Below are 12,459 nucleotides of genomic sequence, written 5' to 3'. Positions count from 1 at the left end.
TGTGAAATTTTCCATAAGAATGTCATGGAATCTTCTAAGAAAATGCACTGTGGGGATAAATTTTCACACAAACCAAAAGAACATTTTATTTAATTGCAGATTCTTGCAGAATTGCGCGATCAAGAAATTTCAAAGAGAAAATTGACAAGGGAGATCCAAGTAGAAAATTACAAGCATATAAGTGTTCATTCTCAAAAACAGACAGATCCTCTGGATAAGACTCTTGATACAGTAATAGGAATTCATGGAAAATTATACGAATGCTGCAGAGCAATACAGAACTATTTTTCCGTCCAAATGTTGAGCATAATTTCCATTTCTTTCATGACAATTGTATTTAGTACATTCTACGTCCTCTCAATGGTATTCCAAAGCAATACCTTGAAGACGACAACTGTTGGAAAAGTGGAATTCATAATATTCTTTACTTATCAGATTTGCATTTGTCTCTTGGGAATTAGTCATATTGGACACAGAACGAATAGTGTAATTGAGAAGGTAAGTTTACAAATAAATAGTGACTTAAAATTTTGTACTTATATTAAGGTATATTCTGTTAAAATTTGTAGGGGAAAATTTAAAGTTTATATCAGTTACAGTGTCGTTCAAAAATTTCTCGACAAATATAACTTTTTGATTTTTTTCTTTTTGCAAATGTGTTGCTTGTAATCCATATAGATGGTATTTATTATATATATTTTAAAGTTAGTTCGGCTAACTTCTCTTGATCCTGTTATATTTTAAAGTAATATCAGTTGAGAGACAAATTGTGGATTTCAACATTTTTAAAGTTTGCAATGGTCAATCTTTTGTTACACTACAATTTAGGTTAAAATGGAAAGTTAGAAGAAGTTTAAAGTCATTAGAAGTCGTCAATTGTTTAATTTTATGGAAAATCAGTGGAGGATATACATAAAATCGTCAAAATTTCTAGAAATAAGGCGCAAGTCGCACAAGTACATTTGGAAAACGCTACTGGCCTACCCAGGGTTTCGACTCAGAGGATTGATAACCTCGGGTTTGACTCTAATCCTAATGTTATAACTTCAAAACATAACAGGATAAAAACAAGTTAGCAGTACTTATTTGACCATTTTTAATCTTTTTTTTTAAATGTGTCAAGAAACTTTTGACCCATAAAAAATGTACGACTTTGAGAAAACAATTATTTTTGATATGAAAGAAAGCAAACTAATTTTATTTAAAATACATAAATAACATTTATGGATTACAAGCAACTCATTTGCAAAAAGAAACATTTCAAAAAGTTATTTTTTTCTATAATTTTTCCACCTGGTTTCTCCAAGAAACCTATGGGCGACACTGTATTTTAGTTGGAATGATAGGGGAAAGTGGCCTACCTTTGAATGCGGTAGCCTTTGAATGCTTCAACTTTCTCTTATTTCCCAAAGCTAAAATACCATTTTGGTAATCTAAGTTAATACAAAATAGTTAATAGTATTAACTATATCTCACAAAATAGAATTTTTGCTTTGAGAAATAAGAGAAAAATTGAAGCATTCAAATGCAGGCCACTTTCCCCTATAGGACAATATGTACAAGAAATATTGCTTAACTAAATCAAAACCATTGGCACTCAATGGGTCAAGTGATAGAACACTCGCTCTATGATGCAGGTTTCGAAGTAGTAATAAATGTTCCGAACTCCTCTTGCGGAAAGATCTACGTTCCTCTATGTAATGTTGTGCCACCATTATTATTATTTTTAAATCAAAACCGTAAAGAAAATTTAATTTAAAAAACTTCATCTAAAGTAAATTTGGTGCTAGAGATGTGCTCCTGGAAGACCAACTAAATTTTTTAATTTCTAATCGATCAACTAATGTCTATGAATGTAATGAGTATACTCACTTAACCCATTCTCCCATAAAATACCTCACAATATTATTATTTTGTGATAATTCCTTCTCATTCTAGAACATCGAAACGCCTATTCACGTATTCAAATTGATTTACAATGTCAAGGATCCAGAATGCAAAGAAAAGGTAAATTTGTGATAAAAGTTTTGAAAAAAATGCATTGATAATAAAGTTTCAAAGAAAATAGTAATTAGAGTAAGTGTACCAAATTTCGGGCTAGTTGCAAGCGCAAAAGTTTAATGTTTTAAATGTAATATTTTTAATACAAATTGATTTTTTTTGTTACTTTTTTTTAAGGAGTGTTGCTTGGAACCTTATAGATTGTTAATTATCTTTGTTTTCTCTAAAATCATTCTTAATACAGTTTAAAATGAAAAACTATGTAGACGTAGCTTTGGGTATTGTTTCGGCCACCTTGAGCCTCATAGTTTCTTGCCATTCCGGAATTCTTACAAAGTCTTTTTTTGTCTTCTCTTTTTATTTTATAATGTTAGAATATTCAAAACAAAAAATTCTTGAAAATTCAAGGAATAAAAAAAGTGGCCAAAATTGCAAGCTGGCCGAAATTTGGTACAGATCCCCTTATAGATGAAATATTTTTCAATTTTCAGCTGAAAATATTTTCGGATAGCTTGCTTCATGTGAAAATACAATTTACTGCCTATGATCTCTTCAAACTTGATAAAACAATTATCGTTACTGTACGTAAATGAGTTAAATAAGAGGAAGCGGGGCTAAGTCAGTCAGGAACTAAATTTTCAATCAGATAATTTAATTTGTTTAAAATAGAATATTAAATAAAAAGTGGATATGAATCTCTATATTAATTGAAATATTAGAAATGAAATACAAATACTTTATTTACTGACTAATTTGGTCCCATTCTCCCCTAATACTCCAGTTCATTTTGTAAGGTATTTAACCATTATTTTCAGGTAATCGGAACAGCATCGACATATTTAATTGTTTTAATACAACTTGTAATCTAAAATATCAAAAATACAAGGAAAAAAGGACAAACGGACAGACGGACAAACAGCCTGACGACAATTCTCAGAAATCATCTGAAACGCGAAGATTTTTGGGAAAAGTGGTCTTCACGGTATGAAAGGTTGGAATTTTGGGGAGTTAAAACATCGGGAAACTGCTCTCTCTGTGGAGTTCGAGCTGTAAAAGTATATTTTCAAATGGAAAATAATTAATAAGAAAATGAATTAAGCAATAAATTAGGGTTGCCAGTGTACTCATTTCACCTTTTCCGATGTAGCACTATTTTTAACGATCTCAAGCCTGGTTGAAAATATAATTCAGAATATGTTTATTTATCTAGACTTAAGAGTTCATTAAATTTTCACTAAGCTCTTAATCATAAAAAGATACTTTACAATATCTTACTCCTGGATTCAGTGATAAGACGGCGGCGGATGTAGAAAATATTTGCAATAAAATTTGTGTTTTGTTTAACGTAATATTTTCAAATAATACTGTTAAATTTTAAATATTTTATGTGTTTTTAAGATATAATATAATATATTAAATTGGAAAAGAATAAAGAATATATTTATGCATATAAAAATTTGTTTTATTGTATTAGTAAATTTTTAGGCCCAAATTCTCGCACCAGCATAAATCACGAAATATTTAGAAAACATTCCGATGTGGGTGAAACGATATGCATAGCATTATCTGTATGGCATTCTTTCGAAATTCATCAGAGAGCCTTATCTAATCATTTTGAAGCTCAAGATCCAATTAGGTAAATATTGGGTCAGTTTGCACCAACAAACCAATACAAACGCTACGTGTTTATAAATATTCTTGCACAGAAGCTATTAGCGATATTTAACTATTTTTAGCACCATCTCAGTCTTGAAAATTTGTGCACAGAGTGAAGAAGTAATTTTCTTTCAGACGTGCTTCAAAAATTGTTTCATTCACAAAAAAGACCAACACTCTCTCTCTCTTATTTGTTAGCCAAAATTCTGTGAATAACTTGCCAGTTCTAAAGTAGTGTCTGAAAGTGCTGTGAGCCAGTGATAAGACAATGAGGATTATTCTCAGTTTCCTTGGAATACTCCTCCTACACAATGTACTTGCCCATCGGATCCTTGGAATATTTCCTCTGGCTGCAAAGTCGCACGATGCTCTATTCCAATCAATTGTTGAGGCACTCGCGGAAAGGGGACATGAAATGACTATTATCAGGAGTCTTCCAACTTCCTCCAAACCTTCTCAGAGCTACCAAGAATTTTTGCTGAGAGACATGGAACCATTAGTTGCCTCATTCAACCTAGAAGTAAGAAATTCAGCCAAAAATTACAATTAAGGGGTTTGTCATTGATCTCTACTCCGAGTCAAAATTGATAAATACAGAAAAACATAGTGTGAAGGCTACCTATTTGGTCAAATTAACACCACATATGGGCAAAAAATTTTAATACATTAATTAACGGAAGTAAATAAGTTCAAAATTTATTCGCGCATTTTGGTCAATTAATTGGATACATAAAAAAGTTAATTATGTTAAGTTAGAAAAACTTTAGCATGATTAAAGCGTGTCTTATTTTAACATAATTAATTAAATAAGTACTGCAATTTCCGAATTTCTTTGGCTTTCAATCCAAAGACATGTAAACATTTCAAACAAGAACGTTGTTAAATGAAAACTATTTCGGCCGAAGTATATGCTTCATCTTGCAAATCTTCATGAGTAAATAATTTAGTACATTTTCGGTTTTTCTAATTTCCTGTTTTGCCAAAATTCCATTCAGAAAATTAATAGTAATGGCTCCGGTACATCTTTTAGATCTGGAAAATTTCACGAAATCAAAATTCGCATCAATTTCCTTCTCGTACGCTTAGCATGTGTCTATCTCATTCTTTCGTACTCCAAATTCGACAGGCTAAATTGAATTTGTTGTGATTTTAAAAAGAAGGAGAACAATGCGAAATAATGAGATAGACATATGCAAAGCATGTGCTTTCTCACATAAGGGACACAGGGGAAAGAAAGGGATTCAAATTTCGATTGTAAAAAAAATTTCCTGATCTAAAAGGTGTGCCGAAGCCAAAATGGCTATGGCACACCTTTTAGTTCAGGAAAATTTTGTAAATTTAAAATCAATATCTGTTTCTCTCTCAAAAGTTCCATATGCCCATCTCAGTCTTTCCCACTCAAAATCATATTGAACTAAATTTTTCAATTTTCAATTTTTGTTTTCAATTTGAAGTTTATTTCAAGTTTAGATTTAGATTAAGTTCAGATTGAACTAAATTAAATTTAGTGTGATGTTCAAAAAAAGAAGTAGAGTACGAAAGAGTAGGATAGATTTACAATTTGAGAAGGGAAAGGATGTGAATTTCGATTTCACAAATTTTTTGTTGATCTGAAAGGTGTGCCAGCGCCATAAAGACAAATTTTGAAATTAGTTTATTGCAGAAATTGTCAATATAGTTTTTTTAAAGCAAAACTTTTAGAATTCGTCGTCAATTTAAAATGAAAGAGAACTTATTGGACCATACAATATTTTAATTTGTAAAATAAAGAAAACATTAAAAAAATATTAATTGAAAAAAAATGAAAATCTATAAGTTGATCTAGGCATATAGCTGGCTTTATTTAAGGGGTTACATAGATCTTGAAGACTAAAAGAGCAGCATATTTTCTTTAAATTTTTTAAGCAAATAAAAATACGGCATTTAAACAAAAATTTCTAAAATTTTCAATTTAAAACTATAAAAATTCAGTCGTTGGGAACTGATTTTTGAAAACTTTTTTTATACTTATACTCGTAAAAATTTACTTTGCGGTAGTCATGATTAGTCACAGTAAATTAATCACAAGTCAGAAAACGAAATATTTCCCATTACTAATAATTTTAAATTATGTTAAAAATAGTATTTCAAGAATATAATGATATTTTTTAGTCTTCATAGACCACATAACCCCTTAAATTATTCATAGAAAAATTTCTGCTGTTAGTCGGATCTCTATAAAATTTTTACAAAATGTTTTCTTCATTAACAAATCATTCATAAATTTATTTAAAAAATAAATCCCGAATTTATTTGAAAAAATCCCTGCTGTACCAGGACTGTTCCCATTTTCGCCGCATCTGTTCCCATTTTCACCGCGATTGTTCCCAATTAATGTTTTAAGCTGTCCACAGCGGCGCTATGCTTTATAGCTAATTTACAAAGTCTTGTTTTCCTAATTAAACAATTTAATTAATTTGAAAAGATTAAGATAAGTCCTAAAAAAATTATTTATTAAATAATTTCGCTATTAAATAATTTTTAAATAAGATTTTTTTCTTTACAGAAAAACTTAGCAGAAAAGTTTTAAATATTAAAAAAAAAACATTTACATATAATATATATATTTTTTAAAAATATTTTGAGGTAGAGCAACTTTTTTATTAATCAGTGCCTAACCAAAAACTCCAATACATTTCAAAGGATAATTAATTTTAGTAAGTAGAAGTGGCCAAAAGTGGGAGAAAGTGGCCTTGAGGCGTATCACTCCCCTATTGCATAAGAAAAAAAAATCGATAGATAATTTGAGAAACTAAACGTAAGTAATAAATCTTCCGGGATTTTAAACAGATTGCTCGAAGCACATTTGAAACAACAGATTTTGCCCTTACTTTTGCCGAAAATCAATCAACCCTCGAGTGGGATCGGTGTGTGAGAAATAAATGACAAACCCTTTGATTGCCAACCACTTGAATTGATTGAAAAGGCCCTCAAATGGAACCGTATCCTACAGAATTCCTTTGCACCCAATATCTGGAATGTCTATCGAGATTTCTCAGGATTGATCGAGATGTCTGAGCGGTTGTGCAGGAGTCTCCTGAAATCTGAGGCACTATCCAATGTGCTGACCATACATGAGGAGAACCCTTTTGATTTAGTGCTAATTGAGCTCTTCGCCACGGATTGTCCCCTGGGAATTGCCAGCGAGATGAATTTGACCACAATTGGTATTAGTCCGTGCGCCCTAATGCCATGGCACTACACCAGGTTCAATCTGATGGATTTCCCATCATTTATACCTACGGAAAATTCACCTTTTGCCACCCAAATGACTTTCTGGGAACGGATAGTTAATTTTCTCACTGGTAAAGTCATGAAGATACTCTTTAGGTTGTTGTGAATTTGAAATTAACATTCCCCATAGCGCAAGTGTCCATGAAGTTCTGATAGTGAGGACATTTCCATGGAAAATTCTAGAACATTTCCCTATTACTAAACGACTTTCCGAGATAGGGAAAGCTGGGGTAGATTAGAACATTTTTAATAGCTGCTTAATTCATTGAGGATAATCGAATCAGTAGGGGAATCGCCTCATCACCTGATAGTCACTCATCGCTGGCATAATAGTTGTTCGCGTGAATTTTACCCTTTTAGGGTAAATGGCGTAGGAGACCGGGGCAGAATTAGCCAGTAAATGAAATTTTTCATTGAGCATAATTTTTATTAAAATGTTTGCATCATGCTAACAAATACTTCAATAAATAGGAAGGAAAGTGTAATTTTGGAATAAATAGTGGTTTCTTTAATATTCCTTCTAAGACATGCTATAACATCCCACTGTCTAATACCATGCGTGGCTAAATCTACCCCGGTCGCCCCTATATTGTTGCCTTTTTGTCGATTTAATCTATTATGTCCATCAGCAAAGGCCATCCTTAAGTGCTAGAATTAAAGAAAAGCAGCAGGGGTGCAAAGTTACATATACTCCTACTCCTCAATGTCTTCTTGACTGCCCCAGCCTACCCTATATGAAACATCCACGGAAACTCTATGGACAATTTCTTACGGAATATACGAATTTTCCATGGGAATTCAATAGGATTTCTTATGGAAATGCGCTATGGGGATTTTTAAAGCATTTTTCATGTTTTCGATTTTTGTCCTATTCATCAGGAAAATCCAGGAACAAGATACTGCTCTCCTGAAGGAACACTTTGGCAGTCACGTTAGAGATGTCGAAGTTCTGGGACATGAAATATCCCTGGCACTCGTGAATCAGCACTTTTCCGTGAGTGGAGTGAAACCTCTCAATCCGAGAGTCATTGAAATCGGCGGAGCACATATTAAATGGACGAATGAATCTCTTTCGGAGGATTTTGAGGCATTTTTCACATCATCACCAGCTTCAGGAATAATTTATATCAACTGGGGTTCAGTCATACGATCATCAAGTCTGCCAGAGAGTCATTTGAGGGCACTAAGAAATGCTTTAGACAGGTTGCCCATGAATGTGATATGGAAGTGGGAGGATGATGTACCCTTTCCCAATAAATCCACCAGGATTCTCGTGAAGAGTTGGTTGCCCCAGCTCCAAATTCTCTGTCATCCCAAGACAAAAGTCTTCCTCACCCATGGAGGACTCTTGAGTGCCAATGAAGCGGCTCATTGTGGAAAGCCCGTGATCGTGACTCCGGTATTTGGTGATCAACATCTCAATGGAGCAGCTCTGGTAGAGCGTGGGATGGGTATTTTACTGCCACTCACTGATTTCACCGAAGAGACAATCTATGCTCGTCTTATGGAAATTCTCAAGCCACAGTATCAACTCCGAGCCAATCAACTGTCTCACCATTTTAACCATCGTCTCATGAATCCCCTGGAAATCGCCGTCTGGTCCATTGAGCATATTCTCATTGAGCCAAGTGCAGCAAAATTTCTTCAGACACTTCCAGTCGATTTTAACTACACGAAAGCCAATAATTTTCAGGATTTTACTCCTATAATTTTGGGAATTTTCACATCTGTCCTTGCCATCTGTATTCTCTTCATTTTCATGGCAATTTCCCATTTAGCGAGAAAATTAAAGGCAAAATTTGTATGAATATTCAGAGCTGACAGAAAAACTCAATGATAAATCCCACAATTTTAAGGATTCTCTCAATTAAACATGAAATGCAAATTTCAGTAGAATAATAAATACTCTCACCAGAAAATTGCTTCCTTCAGGAAAATTTTCTCCTTTTTGGAAGACAGAATTCCAATGAAATGTAATCACAGTAAATATTTATTTAGTGTATTTCTCACACAGTTTGAGACTTTCAAATGGAATTAAATCTTTTCTATCCCAGCTGACCAGGGGGAGGACCTATTCCACCCCTTGAAGAATTTTCCGTCTTAAATGAAAAATATTTTAAAGAAAAAGCAGTCATATGTTCATTTTTTCTTGTCATTTAATCTAAGAGAAATGAGAAATTGGTATTAAAACGTAATACTATAGCGAAATAAGAAAATGCATGTTTAAACATCCAATAAATAATAAATTGGATAGGATATTGCATAAGCAGATTCTGATATAAAAAAGAGATAATATAATACTATTAATAAAAAAAGAGAAGCGAATTCAATTAAATTTATTGTCAGTTGTGAAAGACATATTTTACAATATTGTAGTACAAATTTATATAAATGGCAATAAAATACCATAAAAATAATAAATAGGAAAATATTTGTTGAGCTAGGGGAAACTGGGGCACCACCAAACACGGGGTAGCACCAAACACTAATTTTTATTTCTAAACTATTTGGACTATCTTAACCATTTCTTCAGTAGACAAGCATCCCTATAGTACCTATAAATTCGTATAGGTCTTGTTCTTAGAAGTCGAATATCTGATTAAAAAATCGCAGTATTTGGTGCTACCCCGTGTTTGGTGGTGCCCCAGTTTCCCCTACTTGAGGAATTCAGAATAAAAAAAAACTAATAAGGAACAATATTTTGTTAGAAATTTAAAAACGCAACAGGGCAAATTAAAAATTATTTACAAAAATTGTACTCCCTCTTTACCAAAAGAGTCGTATATGTTCGACTACAAAAAATAAATTTAAATTTATTTTTTGATTAATAAAAAATCTCATCCCCACTCATCCCTCAGAGAAGAGATGAGCTCGTTAAAAATCGTATCTAATCGGAAAATATGTATATGAGTTTACTGGCAATCGTAAATTGTAGAATTTCATGCATAACCCAGCTGAACTAGAGGAGCAGCTGCCACTGCTTACAAGTTTGTACCTAGTACAATAAGTGCTTTGTATCTCTTTGCGGAATTACGTATTTTATTGAATTTTATGAACTGCTTGATTTTATTTTCGAATATTATTCGCTAGAAATGTACGCCGAATATTAATATCTTTTAAATGTCAAAACTAATCATAGAAAACGTATCAGAATGGAAAATTCAAAGTTTTTGCAACTCAGAAAAATTATCTTATTGTTTGTAAAGCTTTCCGAAAACAACCTCATCACCAATTCAAGCCAAGATGTTTCAAGTATAAGGTGGGCCAAATCGAAGTTCCAGTGACGTAGATACTTTTACCCGACTGGTACAGTGTTGACAACACAGATTTGTCAAACATTTGTAATAGAAAAATAAGAATCGAATAATTTTCCTAAGATTAATTAATTTTCTTCATAAATGATAAATTTTGATTTAAAAAAAAAACACCTTTTTACTAATATGACCACATGTATGATATTAAAACTGCCTAGGATAAAATATGGTCCATATTATGCTATTAAACATCAATAATTTCCTTAAATCGATATTCCATTGTTAAATTTTAAAATTTAATCTTATTTTGCAGCAAATTGCATGCATGCTAATTGCATTCAAAATTGTACACTTCTTAGTCAATTTTCAATTTTGTTAAGTTTTTTTGAAAAATTATAGACAACACAGAAAAAAAATCACAGCATTCTCGTCAAGGCTAGCATTACTGGCCAATCCAATTTATCTCAATAGAAATGGACAAAAGTCGTTAATAAAATTATATGTGAACTTTAATGAAAAGTATTCACTTTCCTAGCTTAATGGAGCAATAATAATCGCCATATAGCGAAGTCAACCCAAATCATTAATATCACTGAGACCATTTCAGTAAGGACTGCAGCGACAGCTGGGTAGATGGTCACATTTTCATATAAAAAGTCGTTTATTTTTCAAAAGCAGAAGATGATGAATAATGCTTATCAGAATGACTTTCAGATCAATTTGTAATATATTGGGGGTCATCCGGGTGAGAAATTTGTAAGTCTTTCTGCGAATATTTGGTTTCATTCGCGGAAAAGTGACAGTATCGTGAGTCCATTTCTGAGAAGAATTTTTTAAACGAAAGAATAATACAAAAGAAGGAAAACTTTTAATTGGCATACAGATAATAAGAGAGTCGTAGGGTTCTTTTTTTTTGCTTTAAATCACACTCAATGAATTTTAAATTATCTCAATTTCACAGGGCAATAGATAGGAATGAAGAATAATAAAGATTTTGCAGAGAATGTCCTCTGGAAAAGCATCTCATTGGAAATTTTCATGAAGAAATTTACTCGCTTACTCAGCATAATCATCTTATCAATCAACATCATTTCCAATTTAAATATTTCCCCATCTCTTTCCTCCCGAAAATGTTCTCTGCCGTTTTTATGTGGATGATTTAAGTATCGGTGGTTGTTGCTTTTCATAACAAAACCCAATCCAAAATCAATTGGAGTGACATAATGGGAACATTTTTATTAGAAAACATTTATGTATAAATAAGAAGAATAATGAATAAATCAATTCACTGCTGAATTAATTGGAGAAAATTTAAATAAATCATTTAGAAATCAGTATGGAAACAATTTAAATAAATCAATGAATGTGTGTGTGCATAATTTAGATGTACCCAGAACCAATGTGAATGATTATATTCTTTTGCGCAAACACACTAATTCCACTGGATGAACATCAATATTATAATGCTATGTATAATATATAGCTATATGGCACAAGTACTCTAAAAATCAAGTAGAGTAAATAATGTGCAAATTGAAATTTGAAGAAATATTAAGTTGAGGAATCTCTCAAAGTATATTTATGCTAATTGAGTGAAATTAATTCGCGTGATTAATGGTAAAATGGAATGAGCAGAAAAGCTCCGCAGCTCAGTTTAATTGAAAGAGTGAGGAAGCTTTTAAAGTCATCGTTTGTGGAATATTTCACCGTACAAAAAGCACATGGAGATTTTGTGCTACTGAGGGAAAATATTTCACTTCAGGAAATTAGCACGTAAAACTCGCTGGTTGTAATTAATTATAATCATTTCGGAAAATGAAGAGATTGACACTGTGGCTAAATATTGTCCGAAATTCCAATTGAAAATTAAATACCGCAGAATTATTAAAATTTATCAGGATATTTATTATGTGGGCATTTTTGTATATATGGCACCAATAAATTTTATTTACCTATAATAAAAAAAAAATTGCAGAGTATATTTACTTTCGATGCAATTGACGCCCCATATTCACCCGCATGTTAATAAATTGTATGACACATTCCAACTAAACCAGAAATAATCCAATTTTACAATCAAACAAAATCATTAATGGATGTTATTTTAAGAATAATATGTGTGTACTTTATCGTTTATTATCAAAAATATAAATTCATATGTATTTATTTTCACGCAATATTTTCTGCTATATCGAGGTTTATTGCATCATTTATTGTCGCGCTTTTGGCTCTTCAAAAAATTTTGCTGAATATCAATATTACTAGTCACTATTCC

General features: G+C 32.0%; 2 protein-coding genes across 2 annotated transcripts; both read left to right on the top strand.

Annotated features, from left to right (window-relative positions):
* Window positions 1-297: 297 nt before the first annotated feature.
* LOC129806803 (putative gustatory receptor 28b) lies at window positions 298-2,810 on the top strand. Its single transcript, XM_055855576.1, has 3 exons — window positions 298-498; window positions 1,939-2,007; window positions 2,493-2,810. Exons 1-3 carry the CDS (start codon window positions 298-300, stop codon window positions 2,592-2,594), a joined length of 372 nt encoding a protein of 123 aa, XP_055711551.1. The 3' UTR covers window positions 2,595-2,810.
* Window positions 2,811-3,746: 936 nt separating this feature from the next.
* Window positions 3,747-12,153, top strand: LOC129806302 (UDP-glycosyltransferase UGT5-like). The gene is made up of 4 exons (XM_055854775.1): window positions 3,747-4,177; window positions 6,650-7,026; window positions 7,810-9,364; window positions 9,579-12,153. Exons 1-3 carry the CDS (start codon window positions 3,926-3,928, stop codon window positions 8,735-8,737), a joined length of 1,557 nt encoding a protein of 518 aa, XP_055710750.1. The 5' UTR covers window positions 3,747-3,925; the 3' UTR covers window positions 8,738-9,364; window positions 9,579-12,153.
* Window positions 12,154-12,459: the final 306 nt, after the last annotated feature.

The sequence above is a fragment of the Phlebotomus papatasi genome, chromosome 3 (assembly GCF_024763615.1).
Source record: "Phlebotomus papatasi isolate M1 chromosome 3, Ppap_2.1, whole genome shotgun sequence".
Classification (NCBI taxonomy): domain Eukaryota; kingdom Metazoa; phylum Arthropoda; class Insecta; order Diptera; family Psychodidae; genus Phlebotomus; species Phlebotomus papatasi.
The sequence above is the reverse complement of the archived record's forward strand: the minus strand, read 5'-3'. Positions and strand labels throughout refer to the sequence as shown.